Here is a 19,722-nt window from a genome sequence, read left to right as displayed (position 1 = left end):
CAGGGTCTGTCTGTGTGAAAGAAAAATACATCAGTGTACAGCAGCATACTATACATCTTGAATTAACATAACAGAACTTGTTTTATTTACCTTCTTAATCCTACTAAGGCATTGCTTTTGCTTTTCATTACTATGAATGTTGTTACACTGTGACATAACTGAATGATAACTTATATGAGCTCTTAGACACATCATCTGTGATGTACTGTAACCAGGTTGTTTTGGGTGTTTCAACTTCGATCTTCCTAACTGAACAATAAAATTAATAATATGCTGTAATGAATACTCTAATATATTAATTTTAAAAGAATCATCTTCCTTTGTCTGCACATCAGTCCACCTCCAGCAGCTGAGATTGGGAAGATTAAACCTCTGAACACGTGTGATGTCATGCAACCAGTCCAAACATGACTGAACAGCAAAAAGCAAGATGAGAGACAGTAAGATCTATGATTTATCCCCTGACATATTTTTTATGTGATTCATGAGTCAAATGTTCTTTGCAAACAGCATAAACAGCTAAAAATGGTTATTTCAAGTCACAGGAACATGAACAGTCAAAAGCAAGCATTAAGCAAAAGAAATGATTGCAATTTTTGTTTTCATTTCACACATAAAGAAAAATATGATGTGGGATTAAAGCAAACTGTCCCTGCATTCTGTAAATATGAAAGCCTGACAGAACCAAATCCATCTGGAGAAGGACTTTCAAGTGTCATATGAATAGTCTGCGTGGTGCTGACAACTTCAGTGGGATCATTCAAGATATGAAACATAATATACCAAATACTTTGAGTTCAAATCATTGACGTGACCTCATAGTTTCCTTTTGTCAAACTGTGAATGTTGACAGCAACTGAAGAGTGCACATTCAAACCCACACTGAGGAGTACAGCAGTTAAAAGGGTGTCCTCGATGGAAGCACAGAAAGCAATTTGCAATTGACCTTGACTGTATACTCTTTCATTCACAGTGCTCTGTAAAGCATAGCTGTGATTTGTTCCCATTACTTTACAGCAAATAGCAATGCAGGGAATGGAATCTGCTCAACATGTTTTAATTTGATTGCTCTAGACATATCAGCCTAGTTTAGCTAATGTATTAATTTACATTATCTTAAAATAGATTGCTGTATGCCCTCACAGAGGAGAAGATTTTGTGAAACTAACCTGGTCCTGAAGGATGGCACAGTATAAGTTACTTCTTGCTGTTGCTCTTCCTCAGCTGCATGAAACCTCTTGGACTGGGCGCTCAGCCTTGATTTACTACTTGATTTTACTGCAGATGTTCTAGAAGAAAACATAGTGTATGAGTCGTGAGTTCCCAGGTACAGGACAAGGTGAAAACAGACGAGCATCTAAGAGTAAAAATAATGAAATAATGAATATGATTTGTAAAGTGCTCATTTTCAAAGTGACGTGTATTTTTTCTTCCTTACTCATTACAAATATTATTACAGTTTCTTCCGATGCAATTCAATTGAGGTACTGTATACTTCTAGAGGTCTGTGATTTTTTTAAATTCACATACTTTAGAATATCATTGCTGAAAAAAAAAGGAGTTTATGAAAATTTCAAATATTAACAAGTGCTAGAGATACATTCTTTCTACCTTGACCTTGATGAAGCTGCATATTCTTGCACGACATATCTCGTCTGCGTGCTGCGGTAGTTCTGGTCAAAATGCTTGTGTTTCCGCTGGTAAAACGGTGCAACTTTTGTTGCCATGGCTGACAAGCTTCAGCAGACCTGCTGATCAAAAATATTATTCACACTTTTAGTTCAATGGGTACACAAGTGAAGGCTGACTGAGTGGATCTCATGTTCATGGGGAAATCCGTCTTTTAAACTGCCATTGAAACAGGCTAAATATCTGTATTCTCATTTATTTTTAACTTTTGAAGTGACAGAGGATAGCAGATTACCAGCTTCTGCCATCCTCTTAGGCCATCAGCAAATTTCAAAATTAAATTTTAAGACCACTTTGTTACTGTAATGTTAAAATCCAGATCATAATGTACAGTAAGTGTAATACTTTTCATTTCCATAAAAAATAACCATTGCAAACATGCTGGAAGGTTATGATTTGGTTATCTGTCCATTACCAGAAAGCAGCTTTTCCTGATTTCCCTGGTAAAGGTGGCAGCACTCAGGAGGCTGCTACAAAGATACACAGAGCGCAAAGCAGAACTGAGGGCATTTGACTACTCTCACCCTGGACGCAATGCAACCCCATCACAGTGGCATGGAGAAAGTGACCATTTAGAATAGCCAATCAAACCTACAGTAGCTAGAACATCTCTGGGCAAAAGGATGAAACCAGAGCACACAGAGAAATCTCATATGAATGGGGGAGACATGCACCCCAGCCCAGAATCTAACCCAGGACCTCAGAGTTGTAAGGCAGCAACACTTACCCCAAACATACTGTATACTGTACTGTAGCAGAATAAAACAGCATCCAAAAAAGCAAGTCAATATTGAAGCTGTATTGAGTATAGAATGTTTCAACAATATCCCCTAGATTCTACTAATTTTCATTACCATAATTTTGTGTTAAATTTCAGCTTTTTATTCAGTTATCTGGGTTTTAACTTTAAAGGCATTGAGTTTTTGGATGGGTACAAGACAAACCCAATAGTAGCTTTCCTCATTGCATATTAATTAACGCTATATGACCATCCTACAGTGATGTAGCCATGGGAATAACGTCATAGACTTTTTATAAAAGCAACAGGAATGCTATAAGATATACTCTATATCATATTCTACATCTCAAATTGCAAAGCATTCGGAGATTAACGTGTATCACAAGATGTTTGCCAGTTTTCAGCCCTTATAAGAAATGCTGTGCTCTGGTTTCTTTGAATAGATAATAATAACAACTAGAAAACCCTAGAAAACTGTTCTTTAAAAAATTAATGTTTGCTTTAAAGTCTAGGCTTTAGATCTATGAAAAATATAATCAGTAATGTTTGATCAAATGGTTATTTACAAGAACGAAGTCAGTAAATAGCAACATGACATTTTCAGAATGCTGTCATAACAGAATCGCACATTATGAAAAGCAAGAAAATGTGGACTGTATTTCAGTCAGTCAGTACTCATCATTTTATTTCTCCAGTTTGTAGTTGTGATACTGTAGAAATAACAATACAGAGACACATGTACTCTTCTAACAGATGGAGCACCTCTGCTTCCATTCCAGCTGCAATTTTATTTTCTAGAAATATTACGTAGCCATGCTTTGATGGGTGATGACAACAGATTAGGTAACCTTTTCAACCCTATGGGCTTGTTCAAGTAAAGTTCTCATTCTAGACCTGGATAAAAATCTCCCAGGGGAGGGCAGAGTAGTTTTGGAAGCCCAAGCTAAATGGAGATCATTTGGCCAAGAACAGCTACAGTAGCAAGTGTAAAATACTTTACAGTACCTCTTTGTTTTGTCAGTTTATTTTCCATGTAAAATCTGGATCAATCAAACTTGTTCTGTAAGACTCACTTATGATATAACCCTCTAGGTTACCCTACAGAATACTTGGCACAAAGTACAATCCCTTCTGCCTTCACCCATTAAAGTTTCAAAAGTATGGCACCAACATTGAAGCCATGCTACTAGTATGCCTTTACTGTCACCTATATTTTTGGAAATCCTTGGCGTCTCAGTGGCTAAACAGTCGCTACCCCTACGTGCTTGGATGATGTCTTTCATCATCCCATCTTGTAACACCGTTTTAGCATTAGGCGTTTTACAGAAATATGAATGACAATATCGGTCAAATGTTTAGTTCTTATTCTCAGGTATACTGCCTCTGCACTTCCACGTGGGACCTATTCTGAAGTATAGTAAAAATCCAAAAGTGACAAGTGGCCCAATTAGAATAATAACGTACAGTACTGTACTGTATGTCCATTCAAAAAAAGTCCCGAGACTTGTCCCTTCAGTATATGTTTTTTTTTTTTAATAAAAGATCTTTTGAACAGTTTATGGTCTCTTCATGCAACTTGCATCAAGCGTGCGCGCAGTTTGTTTTTCTCTGTTGGCCCCTTTTGCAACAGAGACTCTCCATCACTGGTGCCCGTGAAAACACTCGCTACAGTTCACCCCACTTCACATACAGTACCTTCCAAGTAAGCTCAGTACACAAGGTTTCACCAGAGCAAATAATTCAATCGCTAACAAGTATATCTCATGAAGGGTTAAATACTTGTAAAAAAAAATAGAAATTAATGTCCGTATCTTAAGAAATAACTCGGCTTTTTATCCTTCAATTTTGTTTTTAAAGACTAACACAGAACGTCTTGCAATCTATTTATAACATTCATATAATAGCCACCTGAAATGATGTAGCACAATCATACAGGGGAAAATCATAAATTTAAACAGGGCCGTAAGAATTCCGTATTTTAATCATCATCATAAGATGTAATCATCGTGCAACGTTCTTTATTTGCATCTTTTATTTCCGCGAACAATTCCTTAATTCTGAAAGAATAAAAGAATAATAAAACAATCAATGTAACTGGCAATAAGCAACGTATCCACTTAACCTTTATAAAGTAACAATCAAAATGAAACAGGTTACATTATGTTGTTTAAACCTTGTTACATTAGTTCCAATTAACCTTTAAAAAGGTTAATCCATGAACGTTAATTAACGTCTGCACCATCAATTTCTAAAGCCGCTATGTTTCCCATATTGCTAGAGCTTTTGCTGTGCTTGCATTTCAAAAAGCCTTAATCGCAAAAGTTTAGTTTCCTTGTTTTTAGTTTATATTTTGCTGACCAGGAGCACAAGATCTTCCCTTTCTGCAATTTCCCCCCCCCCCCCCCAAGTTGGAAATTAACTTCAGCAAGACGCATTAGTCCTCCAAGTGAATTACTGTTACTGTAGAAGTGAATTTGCAACACCACCCGGAGGGGTGCTCATTAATGTACGAGATGATATAATTACGAATTGAAAACCAACTTACCCAGAGAGAATTAAAGATTGCGGAGCTGAGGAGGAGATCAGCCTCAAGTCGCCTGGGAGCCACTTGCTGATGAAAACAAAAATATTATCCCACGGTAGAGGAATGCTCCTTCACTCCGTCCCCATTTATGGACAGGCATGAAACTATATATAGAATTTACATCAACGTTCGCCTTCATTTTTTGTTTTAAAGAAAATCGTTTAATGTGCAGATCTCATGCGGAGATAGGGCATTTTAAATTGCAGAAGAGTTTTCTGCTATTTTTTAAATAAATTAACCCCAATAATAGTAACCACAGAATAAGATAAGAGGGCTTTGCCAAATTCAGAGTAAAATATTTTCAATGAAAAGATAATGGTCGGTTTTCGTGTACTTCTGGAGTTATGGTTTTAATATCCATAAAAATTGCGTTGAAACGTAGGCGACCCTGGAGTGTCTTCAATGCGATTAACTACAGGCAATTAAAATTGTTGTCCCAGATTTAATCTTAAAAATAACTCTCACGCGATCTTGAGTATCCAGACGACAATGTTTGTACAACGTGGAATTAGTTCACTCTTAAGTTTCATTTCAAGTTAGTTCTCTGGGGATGTTTAACACCGTTCCTTTACCAAAACCTTTTTAGGCTTCTTAAGACAGTTTGCTATCCCCTCATAACCCCTGCCAAAGACTATTTTTAACAACACAGATTGGGTTTTCAGAAACTGTCTGGTGGTCGATACGCTTCTAAATTACAGTGCGCGAATAATTTCTATGGATGCATGTTTAAAAAAATACCATCCATGAAGACTGTTCATTCCATTTTAAGTCTAATTTCATTCCTCTCGCCCATCGTCAAAGGTCCAACAATTTAATATATAAGGATCTTAACCTGCTGATTTAGCGGCGTTACAGTCAGCATCTTTACGTTGTATCAGGTTACAAAACGTCCTGCCAGGTCTTCTGGCGATCCCTACTTTAACTGTAGGGTCACTGTATAATTTTACTGTATAACATTGCAAGCTACTATATTTTGAAATGCCACTGTCTTCATCGGCGTTGCTTTTGTTTAAATAAAGCAATTTAAAATTTCTTATGTAACTCTTTTCTCCTTCAGTAGCTTGTCCCCAATTCACTATTGTTTCTTACTAAAGTAAATAACCATTTGTGTTAGTTTTGTTTGTCTTGATCGAAATGTGTTATACGAACGCAGTCAAGATGTACAGTGAGTTGTTTTTGATATTACTGACGACCTATCTTCATTACACGAATACGACATTCAATCTAAGGTACCCTGCCCGGAAATCTGCTGCATATCAACAGTAAAATGCAAGACTCTCCCTGTATGTTGCATTAATGCTGAACCCCACTAACAAACTGGTGATTCCTTTGCTATCCCAAAATGATGCACAACAATTAAGCCTTCGGAGCTAGCGTGATAACACCTCATAACGCTCTATAACACGTCTGTGTTACCATTTTATCTTCATCTTTTTTTCATTTTCAGTTTCTTTAACATCCTAATATCCTAGTCAGCAAAAGGTATGTCACAAAGAAATGAAACAAAAGTTAACTTGCTCTGGCTACGAAAAGTCCACATGGCTTATTTCCCCGGCTACAGTATATAGTGCCTGAACCGTGGATTATGGCGACTGTTTAAAGACGATGGAGTTCGCAGTCATTACAGTATGGCTCTGTTTGCTTTTCGTTAACATGTTCATATCTTGTCCTTGGTCACACAGACAGTTCCGTCGCCCTGGCAACGCGACCGGCAGCTGTTTGCACCGGATCGCCGCAACTGCGCAGCTGCAGCAGGAGCGACTGACCCACAGTCCTCAGGGCAGAGACCGCAGACAGCAAATCAATACGAGCCCCCTGCCAACTGCTCGTCTTGCACAGCAATAACGGAAAACAACGAGAACAAATCCCGATTGACAATGATGGCCCGGAGACCCATTTACTGTATACAGCAGGTCCCATTACTAGTGCAATCTAAGATTTAATCGGAATAAAAAACACCCAAAGATAGTGCACGGTTAATTGAGTGTTTCAGTCACAGCAGTGTGGTCTTATCCCGCTTGTCTGAGGGCCACAGGCCGAGGAGGGTGGACCCCCCGAGTGAGGACTGATCAAGGGGCAGCTGGAGGAGATGGGTGGAGGGGGAGAAAGACGTAAGCGAAAGAAGGAAGTGAGGAAATGACGTCAGGAATGATCACGCAAATTACTGACAGTTGATGTTATTGTCATCCCTCACGAACTTTCCTTATAAACTCTTTGAACGCCGTTGCTGAAACTGTTTACGACAGCTGAGTCAGTGTGGAGTCTGGAGCACTGTAGTGGACTAAGTTGTAAATCGTAAGTGTAATTTGCTGAACATTCAACCGTGCGTTTTGTGTTCATTTCACTGTTAGCTATTACGACTTCTACAACAGAGGAACACTTTGTTTCACGTTTTGAAACTGTCTTTGATCGATTCGCATGGTGGTCGAGGACTTGCTTTTCGCTTAAGAATCATTGCAAAAGAAAAGATAAACCAGTGTTTCACTGACTTTCACACATTAAACTCTATTTTACGCTACTATACACGAAAAAAAAAACTGCCGTGTAATTAAACGGCCCTTTAGAAATTCATTCTAATCTTATGGAAACCGTGAATTCTCCTTGCAACGTTTTTCACACAGTTTTTCATTAATTTGAGGAAAACGCGTCGGTAACGGAGAATTTGGATGAAATCCTTTGCGGTCGGTGATGCCGGTCTTGATGTGTATCCGTAGCGAGACAACCTGAGGGTGTTAATCACTACATCTAAAGCCAGCAGGAGCACCTTTCTGCTCACATGACGCACAGTTGCGCGCAGCCTCCGTCCGGCTACAGTGTTTCCGTTCAGTTCGCTTTCATGAGTTTAAAGGTGTGTGTGTGTGTGGGTCGGGGGAGTTTCAGTCCTCTTAAAACTAGCTAAAGCTCGGCTGGAGACGTGCATGCAGTCTTCCCAGAAGAAAGAGGTTGTCACAGGACTGTCCCGCTTGTGATTACAATCTCCACCCCCCCCCCCCCCCCATCAAGAAGAGCAGGTACTTGAAAGGCTTGCAAATAACTTCCAAATCGTCTGTCCAGGCGGCAACGACAATCTCGGTTGAAGCGCTTTCCTGTTCTTGTCAGGCAAGTTTGAATCCGTCTCCTGTCGGGGTGTTGTTGTTGTTGACTGCGGTGTTGGTATTGCGCGAGAGTGCGGCAGAGTTTCGTGCTGCTGTGGCATGAAAACAAGGTTTCAAGTTCACGCTGCTGCGATTCGCTGAAATGTTGCGTTACTGTCTCCTGAAGAAATAACTGATTAAATAAGTGTTAGTCTCTCGCGCTACGCTCTGTTACGTTTAACATTGTTTAACAATTCTTCTTTTTGCTTAATGAAACCGTCGGGGTTAGTCCTTTTTTCCCCCCTCACATTTAGTTTACGCTACTGTAAAATGTATTTTAGCTTCAGCTTAGTATAAAGCAGAACATTGCTATAAAGGTGCGAAATCAAGTAACTATCTGCAAGTGCTTTTGCTCCTAGTAACACTGTATGTGGACATTGTCATCGTAAAGTTAACCAAACAAGAACGTCAAAAGAGAGCCTGCCATCAGTGCAGGAAATATTATGAAACTGATAATACCTCTCCATGGTTTCTTAAACCCTAGTATTTTTTTGTTCCTAAACTCTTACTTGCACTGACAGCTTGAACCGTCCTCACAGGTCGGTCTGTTAGAAATGCTCTACACAAACAGAAGAGCTTTCCACTTGAAGTACGGGACTACGACATGCGATCGATACAACGATTTAACAGAGCAAACTGATACCCCTCTCCAATACACATACTGTACAAACCCCACCCCTGAAAGCGTTTTGTGCCTTTTTTTTACTTTCAAGTTTGATAATGCAGTGTTGATCTAACTTCCTTAAAATGCATAACCAAAATTGATGACACGGCAGGTAATCTAGTGCTATCTCATGACCTGATAATAGCAGGATCAGCATTGCAGGTTCCTCTGAATCAGGAAATAAAAAGAGACTTGTCACAGTTCCTGGAACTATAACTTTTCAAATACAAAAATGAACTTGACGCGAGTATATCGGCATTTTGCAATATTTTTATTAATTTCTATTTTCTATTAATATATAGCTGTTCAGAACATGCTTACAAATGCTGAAGGTTAATCATTTTCCCTTTTTGTAATGATTAAAATGTAAACTACCTTAAACGAATGTGCAAAATAAGAGGAGCACTTTACCCACTGTGTAATGAATTGGGAGTTTTAAAATTGACAATTTGAAAATTGACTTGCATTGGCTTTGCTACACAGGGTTACTTGTCCATACTGCAATGAAGGCTTTCAGTCTGGTGCTATTCCTGTGCCTGGGCCATACTGTCTGGACGATGTCTAATCATTTGTACAAGTAAGCGATGTTCTTTATAATCAAACATGCACTATGCACTTAAGTTACAAAGTAATGGTCCATTGTAAATGCTTCCCGCAGATCTACATAAAATGAGAAGTGTATCTTGAAATGGTTCTGCTTTTTTGGTAGTACATTTCTTGTAATAAGCATATGTAGTACAAAGTTCAGAAATGATACATCAGCCAAAACCGTTATTGTTCTTCTAAGGCTATGGAGGACAGAACGGTTATAAAAATCCAGTTATCTTCCTTTTTTTTTTTAAACACCTGGGTACTTTTGTCACAAGTGTGCTTTGGGAGTAATTCCAATGCCTTTTAGTTTTTTCCTGATTAGCCTATTTTGTCCAAAAACTGCTTTTCAGACATGACTGGAAGAGGCTGATTTTGACCCATCACTGGCCACAGACCCTGTGCTCTGTAAGTAAATTTACTTTATATGTGGTAACAAGCTGTAGAAAGCTCTACCACAGTAAAGAATGTAGGAGGAAACTAAAATGCTTACAGCATAATCTGGTTTCTGTATGTAATGGTTAGGGTCACACCAGATCCAGGATGATACTGTTGTTTGTCAGGCAAGAGATCATAAGACAGAACAATAGACTATGGTCACAAATTCCTGTACGTTTGCAGTTTGAAATGGGAAGGAATTAAACTTGCTGTCTCCCACTGTTATCAATAAAAGGATGTGATAGGACAGCTTTGTTTGATTTGTTTTACAGTACAGTCACTTCACAACTACAATACATCATCTACTGTTTAATAGTTGGAGTTCTTGTACCATTAAGCTACTGGCAACAGTACTCAAATACCGTGGGTATTAGCATGCGTGCTGAAATATCTCCTCGTGCGTAACCTTTGTTCATAAAACATGTGGCCTAATGTGCTGGAGAATGTTCTTCACTGTAAACTGCACTTATAAAAATAACTTGTGAGGATCATTATAAACAATCAGCTTATTGATGTCCTTGTTTTGTAGTTGGAACATATCACTTGCTCCCAGTTTAACTATTGGACCTTACATGGACTCTGGTAAGAAGTTTTATACATTCTGTTGTTGGTCTCTAAATTGCAATGTTAACTACATCAGGTTGGTGAAAATGTGGGGCCGAGCCATAAGCCTGTACTGGTACTGGATTCTCACTCCCTTACTCAGTGTACATTAGTAGAAAAAGCCTTAACCAATGAGCACAGCTGAATACATGCATGTTAAAGCCACGAAAGACCAGGAAGGAACTGTTAGAGCTTTAAGAACGGATTCCTTAGTGTGGTTATTTTCCATTGTAGTCGCGCTTTGAGATAAATGAATGGTCAACAGTCTTTTGGCTTCATGAAAGCTTGGCAAATTTGAGAAAGCGTCTTTTTAAAAGCAGTAACTACTTTTATGATTGTATTTGCAAAAGGAAAAACATCTTTGTAATATTTATATAAACTGTTATGGTGCAACGAAACGTCAGACAAATCAAGTTGGAAAGGCTTTCATCATAACGGATAAACCATATAAGTTTAGTAACAGATGAGGGCCATTACATGATTATTTAAATGCTTTCATAAAAAGATGTTCAAGCCAAGACATTGCATAAGTGGTGCTCAAATTGCTCCACTAAAATGCCTTAAGTGTATTCCCGTTTTCCTGCAGGTCATTGTAAATGTGAATTTCTTTTCCATCACTTTGTCTGGTTAAATAAGTTTTTGTATGTTTGGTATAGAGGAAAAATGGATTGCATTGAGTCTTTATTTAAATATTGTCTGTAATGAGAAAGCAAATATGCTTTTGGAAATCACAAGATCCACTCTGCTGTAATTTGTTTTCAGTAAATATTAAATTTACTGCCATTTATTTCATGCCTTTCTGTGAAAAGCTATGGTCAAATTTGACTGAATTAAAACTAATACCAACCTTGTGAGTTTTAACTTGGGTGTCATTGAAGTTAACACTAATGTTCTTGCTCGTTTTCTTAGGACAGATAAAGGGGATATGTGTAATTCTTCCTGGCCTTTTGATGAAAGACAGATAGAGGTACCTGTATATCTTCCAATAAAACCTGCACATACTGTAGCTTCTTAACATGAGACGAAACTGAATGCCCGTCACATAATGAAAATGAACATCATTCAGTTTCCGTTATTAGATTTTCAAACAGTTTTGGGCATGCTGCAAATGTTTTTTTTTGTATTTTAAAAATCTTCATTTGCATATTTTAGTCTAAAACAAATTTGTTGATTCATTCTGTTTCTAGTTTATTGGTTAAGTGCCTTTTGGGACTGAAACTGCAAAACTAGTTTTGTTTTAATCCTAACTTTAAACAAAGACAAGAAAACCACTTCCTAAAATATTTGCTGTACATTGTGCAATGTTTTTCAGGACCTAATGCCAGAAATGAATAAGTGGTGGCCGGATTTGCTGCAGTCAGGTGCCACTAAATTCTGGTACGATTCTTAATTTATCTGCCCAGTGAGCCGCAGGAATCGCAGACTGACATTCCAGCATAGCTGCAGGTTCCTGGGAGAAACGGGCCATCACACAGCAGTTGAACCAAGTAATACAAGAGATGTTTGTTGACAAGTTATAAAATGTCTTGACAGAGTATAGGATTATATAAATACTCTCCAAACTTCTTTTGAGGTCAGTTCTCCCATTCTCTTATTGACCATCTCTAAATAGAAGGAATTTTTGGAAAGTGTTTATACCCTTATTAATTTTACAGACAAGCCAAGGACATATTCAAGAAATGTTCAAGAATCAAAAGTGCAGCCTTGAATTGGAACCTCCAAAACTACAGTCGAGTTTTAGGCAAACATCTTTTACACCATGCGGAGTGTTCCAATACCTACTGCACCTTGGTGCATCATAAACCTCTGCTTTGAAAAGGTCACTCTTGCACCCTGGTCCTGCAAGGTTTTGGCCTTCTTGACGGATGCACATGTATCAGTGTGACAAATTTTTCATAAATTCATTTCTATGAATGTTAAAAAGGACTTGAATACAAACTGGACAGTTCCTCCCCCTCCCCCCCATAACATAGATTTTTATTGTGTGAATTTTGTTTCCAGTGCAGCATGCATGATTTTCTATACTCTTTTTAGGAGTCATGAATGGCAAAAACATGGGACTTGTGCGGCACAACTTGAATCCCTGAACTCTGAGCATAAATACTTCGGTAAAGCACTGGAGCTATACAAGAAAGTGGACCTTGATGGGTATGTCTGTCATTGCCATTTTGTGTTGGTGCACATCTGTATTGATTTCTCTTGAAGGAGAATGCTATGCTCTTCCATCAATACCATCGGAATCAGTGTGCATGTGTTTGAGCTGTTGAGTCATTTTTCTTTCAAATAACTTCTAACGAGGAGGCAGATTTAGCAGGGTAAGTGAAGCTGTAATGGCTGTTGTTGCCAGATATTCTAAGTCACACCTGAATGACTTGTAGTTGCACATGCATTAATTAACAATTTAATGTTTTCTAATTGAGCTGTCCACTAGTTTTGTTTTGAAATGTAAGTGATTTTATTTATTTTCAGGATTCTGAAGAAATTTAACATTGTCCCATCAACAAAATATTACAGTGTGAGTAATGGTCATGTATTGTTAATACCCATTCTTAATCCTATGTTTTTAGTGTTGTAAGTCTGTGGATTACTCAAGGCACCCTTATATATAATGATGCACAAAAGAGAAGTTTTAGTGTAATGGATATAATCAAGGTTAAACCATAGAAATCAAATGATCGCAGAATGTCAATACAAATGTGTACTTGTTAATCCTGCATGCAGATCATGTTAGAACACTTCTGCAGTGGAATGTCTGCTGCACAAGTTTTTTTTTTCTTGTACATTGTTAGTCACAGGAAGAAATTTTTTAGTGGCTAAAAATAAGTTGCGTTTAACAAACTAGACTTTCATATTGAGACTGAGTTAACACTCTTTTGTGTTGTAGCTGGATGAGATCGAGGGTACCATTGTCAATTTTTACAGAGTAAAACCAAAGATTCAGTGTGTAATGCCAAAAGAGGTGGGTTTTTGTTTCCTTTTATTTGAGTATTTTTGTGTTTATGGCCGATGCAGTACTCCTGCTTGCTTCTAGAGCTTGAAGGCTTTATGTAGCTGAACACTTTTATTTAGCATTGTGGCAGGACTGCCACTTGCAATGGGAAGGATGTGGGCTCAAGTCCTGTCTGATACTCTTGAGCAAGTTACTTCGATGAAACTGCTTGATTAGAATGGTCAGCTGTATAAATGGGTGTAGAGCAAGCAATTTAACTTTTATATTGCAACCCGTCTTTGTTGAAATTTCTGTTGTGGAGAAACTGTTTTGGAAAAGTTTGGTAGCAGCAAAAGAAATTCAAAGCACTAGCAATATTTTGTCATTTGGAACAATATACAAAACTTTCTCCACAGTTATCGAAGTTAGTTTTATTTGGTTTTGGACTGCTAGTTCTAAACTAGGAATCATCATGCAACAATTTAGACCAGCCCAAAATGTAATATTGTAAAAATAGTATCAATAATAAAATGTTAATGTATTTCCTAATTTTCATCTTCAGCCATTCTCTGTGAAAAGCAAAAAGTTCAGATTGTGCTACATTCAGATCATGTAGCCTTGTTGCAGTCAGTTTTTGTACAATGTAGACCAGAATTAATGCTGGTGAGCTCTTGGATTCGTGCTGGAAATCATTCGGCCAGTGTCTGAAAGGCACTGCTTTTTATAGGCGAGCATAGAAAAAACTCAAATCTGATGTGACTGGATTGATGCACTGTACACCTTAGTAGTACTCTGATACAGTAAACCCCTCTGGAACCCAGTCATACAACAGACCGCACCTGAAAGTTTTTTTTTTTTCTTCCCTCACAGGAGGAAGAGGCTCAAACATTGGGGCAAATCGAAATCTGTTTTGACAAAGAATTCCAGTTGGTTGACTGTGTGCATTCTAAGGAGGAGCTTTCTGACAGGACAAATGACCACCTAACCTTTGGTTTTCATTCCCATTATGAGTATACCGTCTGTGATGAGTCCTTGCAAGTTTACTATCCTCCCACACAAGAGAGGAGTTAGCTACTGGCAAAGGAAATGGCTCTTTCTGCAGGTTTTACAATGATTAAATTCCCTTGATGTTTGCTGAAAACTGTAAAGGAATGAATATTGAAATTTTTAGCAAAAAAATCGACTGTCTGTTATGCTGCAGCTTTACTTGCAAATTGTCCTTTTCTTAAGACTTTTCTGAATGACAGGAAGTGCTAGTTTATCATTTTTCCCAGAAAAGGGAATGTACACTTCTATTTCTCGCTGTGTAGAGAAGTTCTTTTTCTCCTGTTTCCTTGCATGTCATTTTGGTGTTATGACTCAAATGTCATAAATTTTGCTAAAGAAAAAAAACTTATGTTGATTTAGAAACTACTTTTCTAAATTGATAACTTGCAAAATTAAAACTTTGTCTCTGTAGGTAAGAAAATTGATTTTCTTCATTTGCTTTTTTGGGGTTGTTTTGTTACATTATTCCTGGATTGTTGCCTTATAATTAGATGACTATGAGCAAAACCTCTAGATGGCCATCAGCCAGTAACATTGCAAATTACTTTTTTCATATTTGTCACATTCATGGCATGTTTCATCACTAATCTTTCTAGGGGCATTATAGACAACTTTTTGTAAGGACTATTTCTGTTTTTGCAGAACAGTATAATTTGTCTTTTAAGGTGCACTAGAATTTTTTTAAATGTTAGTTTTTGTGAGCTCTTGTAATGTACTTAATGAAAGTTTACCAGTTACTGTTTGCATATACATGTTTGGACTTCATTTAAGACACAAGTACTGTAAATATGCATTTTTTGTACTGTTAAAAAATCAGATTGTATCAGTTCACTGTAAATTCAGCTCCATTCTTGCTTTAATTTGCAAGAATACATAGATTGTCTCAAGGGAATCACATGCGTTAAAGAACTTTCTTCTGTTTCATTAACTGTAGGTTACTTTTGGTGATTGGGGCTGAAAATGTACTGGATAAAGATGTGGATATAAACTTTAACTTGAGACTTCCTGTTTGTCATGTGGTCAAATGCAAAGTTAATGTACTGTTCAATATACTGCATGGTTTTGTGTGATGGCCATGCTTACGCCTGCTCATTGTGCCACTCTGGGCTAGACAATCGCACCATGTGCAGTACAAGTTGCAAGATGAGGGGCCTTGGTGTCTGGTTTGGGTCCGAGTATAATAGAGAAACATTGGAAGAGTTTTTTTACCATTTCTCGGCATGATGTACATTATTGCAATACCAGTTGATTGGTATTTTTCTGTTAAATGAGTTAATGACAGATCTATTCCAGACAATTTCTTGTACTTGATTTTTTTTTGTGCAATAAAACAAATTCCCATCAACTTTTGGTCTCTTTTTTTAATTTAGAGGCATTTGGTCCCATTTCAGATCTTAACAATTTTATTACTGGAATGGGAGAATTTCCCATTCCAGTATTGTAAACTTTTTGTATTGTGAAAGTAAGATTCTAGGACCATTATTCACGGTTTTGCTGTTATTTGTGCTAGTAAGAGTGCTTAGTGAGTTATGCTTCTTGGCAATACTGTACTAATCTTCTATGGATTGGTTTCCTGTTCCAAAGGAATACTGGCTAGTATAACTGGGGTCTTTAAATTGTCGTTTGGTGTGTGTACTCTGAAGTGGGCTGGTGTCCTGTCCAAAGCAGCTCTTGGATTGAGCCCTATGCTTTGTGGCTCATGATCATCACCAAGAATAAGTAGGTTTCCACCCCCACCCCCTCCAGATGGAAGCAAAGCAAAGACGGTTTTCAAAAGAAAGTGAGCATCCATTAACTTTTCCTTTCTATTTCAATTTGCTTATCCCTTAAAAGCATTCAATACATGTAGAAGGTACAGGTAGGTGTAACGGTAGTGTCCATTTAGTGCTTTTGGCACAAGATCACTAAAATGTGGCAGGTTATGTAATGCACAGCAGTCATTGTGTCAACTACACATCACAGCCGCTAGGGTTAAAGAGTGCAAGTGCTTCGTAAAGGCAGGTAGATTAGCCTGGTCAAGGGTGCCAAAGTCCTGCTGGCAGGCATGTAAAACATCCACTTAATGTTTTAGTCTCCGATTTGGAGAATTTGCTGCAGATGGAGCACCCTGGAAGGATTCCAGCAGCCACACTACAGTTCATCTGTGAAAATGTCCACAAAATCTAGTCCCTTCCTGACAAATTAAACACTGGAGCTGGAGTTACAGGAACTGGAAGAGTACCACAAAATTGAGGAAGTGGTAAATTCTGACACGTTCAAGGAGGTATTCACCCCACATCAGCAGTAGCATGAAGAAGCTGGTCCCAGATAGTCAAAGGAAATGAAATACAGAAGTCTATCCTAATAACCCCACTTAACATCACATTGCCAAACAAGTTTACTCCACTCGAGGACTTGGAAACAAACTTGCAAGCTCAAAACCACAGCTCTGCACACCACAATCCAGATCCTGATGTTCAGACACCAGGAAACTTGATGATGCACAGATGTTAATTCAATCTTAGTTTGTTTAATGTGTTTTAAGACCTTCTGCTGAAGGTGATGCTGAGTTCCAAAGTTTTTATTATGTTCTATTGAAATAATTTTACATATTAACCCCCACTACAATTTACACAGATACTTTTTAAGTTCCTTAGATCTCACTCTGTTGCCAAATGTAATAACGCAAATTCAAATTTGTGTTCAATTTAATGAAAAAAAAAAGATTTTGCATCAATTCGGATTAATGGAATGGTTTTATTTAAAGTGTGGAGTCCGAGAATGTAGAGAGAGATAAGCATGAAATTTATTTTGCTGAGGAATCTAAATTTACAAACATGAGCCACTAGGTGACAGCAGATTTCAACACACTGGTATAATATAATAAAATCTTGCAGCTCTCTAGTTCCATGTCAGGATCCAAGCACCTACAGTACAACAGGATTGTTGTCATACCCAGCTGTGCACATATACATACTGTACACTGGATATACAACATTTGTGCACGTGTCAATTATCCTATGTTTGCATACATTTTTATGTAACATGTTTTTAACAATTTCACTGCTCAAATAGTGTTAACATTATAAGCTTCAGATCTGCACCCTTCTTCTAAATAAAATGCATGTTTTAATGGAAAAAGTAATCTAATTGTAATTATTTTATGTATCTGAAAAAACAGTCATATAAATTATTTTTAGTTTTGCAGTAAGGCAGTGTAAAGACAATTATTGAGTGTCTCAGCCTTTCCCCTTACAAACTGGTTATTAGAGAAACACAGTGCTGCTCTAACATGAAAAGATACACTCCTGGTAGTGTTTTGATAACAACGGTTTATCTTTTAACTTGGAAAAGAAATGCGCATCAGCTTTCACCTGTCATCTGTCATCAGGCCTCGCACGGCCACAGAGACCCATTTGACTTCTCATGCAATCCTGTTGGTAAAACCTGCTTCAGATCGGTCAGCGGGATATCTTGCTCTATCCACCGACATGGGAAAAAGGCCAGTGACAGTGCATGCCAATGCACGGAAGTGTTACGCCACCCAGTGTTTGCTGTGTTCTCGCATCAAATTCAGAGAAATATGTTTTCCACCCTATTTCCGAGACTCCGTGACACACTGGAGGTTTCAATCTATTCTGTAATCGCTTTGTCAAAGCCATTTGGGATTTTGATCTTTCAGAAGCGGGTATACAGAGCTGGCCTGTCTCCAAGCTGTAGGGGTAAATCAGAAGATGGATCTGCCTCTGATGAGCCTGAGCTATTAAAAGGGAAAGAGGACTCTAATGTCATGATTCTCAACAGATGGTCAAACTGATGGCATCATTCCATTTGGATAGCAGAATCATGGCCTGTCGATATTCCTCTTTCATCTCACACACAGGGCAGGAATTAGGGATTTGTTTTTTGCCTTAAGAATTTGCACAAACTGTTCTGCTATATTATACTAGAAGTGCTGATAAAACAATTTAAAAAAACATCTTGAAAACTCACTACTTCCTTACAGAAATCTGCAGTAATACTGATGCAGTAAGAGGAAGAAAAGACTAGTGTGTTACAATTTAAACTGTTGAGGCTGCTTATTAAGAATGCTGTATTTTTTTACAGCAAAAATCCATTTTTATTTTTCCTGATGTGTTCTTTTTGCATCTTATTAAGTTAAAAAAAGATTTCTAGGCTCCCAATCTCTTTGAATGTAACACATTCTAAAGTGTTGTCAATTTGGAGTTACCAAGACAAAAACAAAAATGTAAAAGGTTGAATGATGTGAAATCCCACTTTTATGTGCTTTCCACAATATAAAAACAGTGCTGATGTCTTTTCACAGTGTTCAGCCATTTCCTACATAACATAAGAATAATTACATTTAAATATTCCACATAATAGGCAAAGAGCTATTTCATTTTTAATGTATTTCAGTGTAAAAATCTGCCATGAATAAATTTTTAAAAATGGGATGAGAAAATCATTCCAGAGGAGATACACTTTTGGATCTAATTTCAGGAAAATTATTTTTTATGTTGTTAAAATATGTTAACAGTTTTATTAATACACAAAAGGATTTGTGGACTGTATTTCAGAAAGAAATTAGTCAATATTTGAGTAAGATAATTTTATAATATTTTGGAATAAATTAAATGTATTTTCAATATACACAATATATACAGTACATGTAAATGTATGGACATTCACTTGTAGTTTCATCCGTCTTGTTTAGGTAACTGAGATAAATTTATGTTATGATTCATTTATTTCTTGGTTTCTTGTTTTTTTTTTAAATAAGACTTCCTCACAGGATGAATAATAACAATTAAGGAATGTTTGTTGCATACTGTATATCTTTGCCTAGACAAAAACATATGCCCCAGTGAGGGCTTGTATAAGCTGAAATGTATATATATATATTGTTTTTGGAGTACACACAGCATCCAGCTTGTGTAATAACTCTATGGAGGACATTTATATTTTTGTTTTCCCAAACACAATAAAATAAATGTTGAATTATGTAAAAATATGTCATAAAATATATAATACAATAATAAATATAGCCATTCTCCACCTCAGATGAAAAATATGTATCAACGTGAAATTATTTCAGTGTCAGGAAGAACATCAATGACTCACAGTTTCATTGGTGTTCAGGTTTGTCAGACTGGAATCTACTTTAAAAGGAACGTAATTAATCCTTCTGTTTTTCTTACCACATGCTATTAAACACCAGTCAATGAACTCTAGTGAGAATAAACCTTAGGATCTAATGAAAGCCTTGTTCATGCAAATAAGAGGAAATAAATATTTAAATTTCCAGGCTACTAGAGTCACGGGACT

At 37.3% G+C, this 19,722-nt stretch overlaps 2 protein-coding genes across 4 annotated transcripts in view; one reads left to right on the top strand and one right to left on the bottom strand.

The window, feature by feature from the left end:
• Window positions 1-8,098, bottom strand: part of myom2b (myomesin 2b) — a 43,584-nt gene extending 35,486 nt beyond the window's left edge. The window contains exons 1-4 of one of the 2 annotated variants that reach the window (XM_088933621.1): window positions 8,028-8,098; window positions 4,974-5,039; window positions 1,612-1,748; window positions 1,170-1,289 (exon numbers count right to left, since the gene is read on the bottom strand). In XM_088933621.1, the coding sequence (XP_088789747.1) occupies window positions 1,170-1,289; window positions 1,612-1,727 (236 nt within the window). In that variant the 5' untranslated portion in view covers window positions 1,728-1,748; window positions 4,974-5,039; window positions 8,028-8,098. Of the gene's footprint in view, window positions 1-1,169; window positions 1,290-1,611; window positions 1,752-4,973; window positions 5,052-8,027 lie in introns of those variants that run through there. The other variant, XM_088933622.1, reaches the window with a different exon arrangement.
• Window positions 6,783-15,760, top strand: rnaset2 (ribonuclease T2). 2 transcript variants are annotated; one of them, XM_088933623.1, is made up of 10 exons: window positions 6,783-7,307; window positions 9,294-9,387; window positions 9,752-9,806; window positions 10,366-10,418; window positions 11,349-11,406; window positions 11,752-11,816; window positions 12,474-12,587; window positions 12,909-12,954; window positions 13,324-13,398; window positions 14,239-15,760. In XM_088933623.1, exons 2-10 carry the CDS (start codon window positions 9,314-9,316, stop codon window positions 14,437-14,439), a joined length of 741 nt encoding a protein of 246 aa, XP_088789749.1. In that variant the 5' UTR covers window positions 6,783-7,307; window positions 9,294-9,313; the 3' UTR covers window positions 14,440-15,760. The 2 variants fall into 2 exon arrangements, with proteins under 2 accessions (XP_088789749.1, XP_088789750.1); XM_088933624.1 differs by lacking the exon at window positions 6,783-7,307 and adding an exon at window positions 7,851-8,111.
• Window positions 15,761-19,722: the final 3,962 nt, after the last annotated feature.

This window comes from Atractosteus spatula, chromosome 15, assembly GCF_055471065.1.
Source record: "Atractosteus spatula isolate fAtrSpa1 chromosome 15, fAtrSpa1.hap1, whole genome shotgun sequence".
NCBI classification, from domain to species: domain Eukaryota; kingdom Metazoa; phylum Chordata; class Actinopteri; order Semionotiformes; family Lepisosteidae; genus Atractosteus; species Atractosteus spatula.
Note: the sequence above shows the minus strand (reverse complement) of the source record. Positions and strands in the feature narration are given on the sequence as shown.

Excerpts from the sequence above, each read along its gene's own strand:
- rnaset2 (XM_088933623.1), top strand. The coding sequence starts at position 9,314 with ATGAAGGCTTTCAGTCTGGTGCTATTCCTGTGCCTGGGCCATACTGTC. Across the intron at positions 9,388-9,751 it reads ATGTCTAATCATTTGTACAA|ACATGACTGGAAGAGGCTGA; the intron begins GTAAGCGATGTT and ends ACTGCTTTTCAG. Across the intron at positions 11,407-11,751 it reads TTGATGAAAGACAGATAGAG|GACCTAATGCCAGAAATGAA; the intron begins GTACCTGTATAT and ends AATGTTTTTCAG.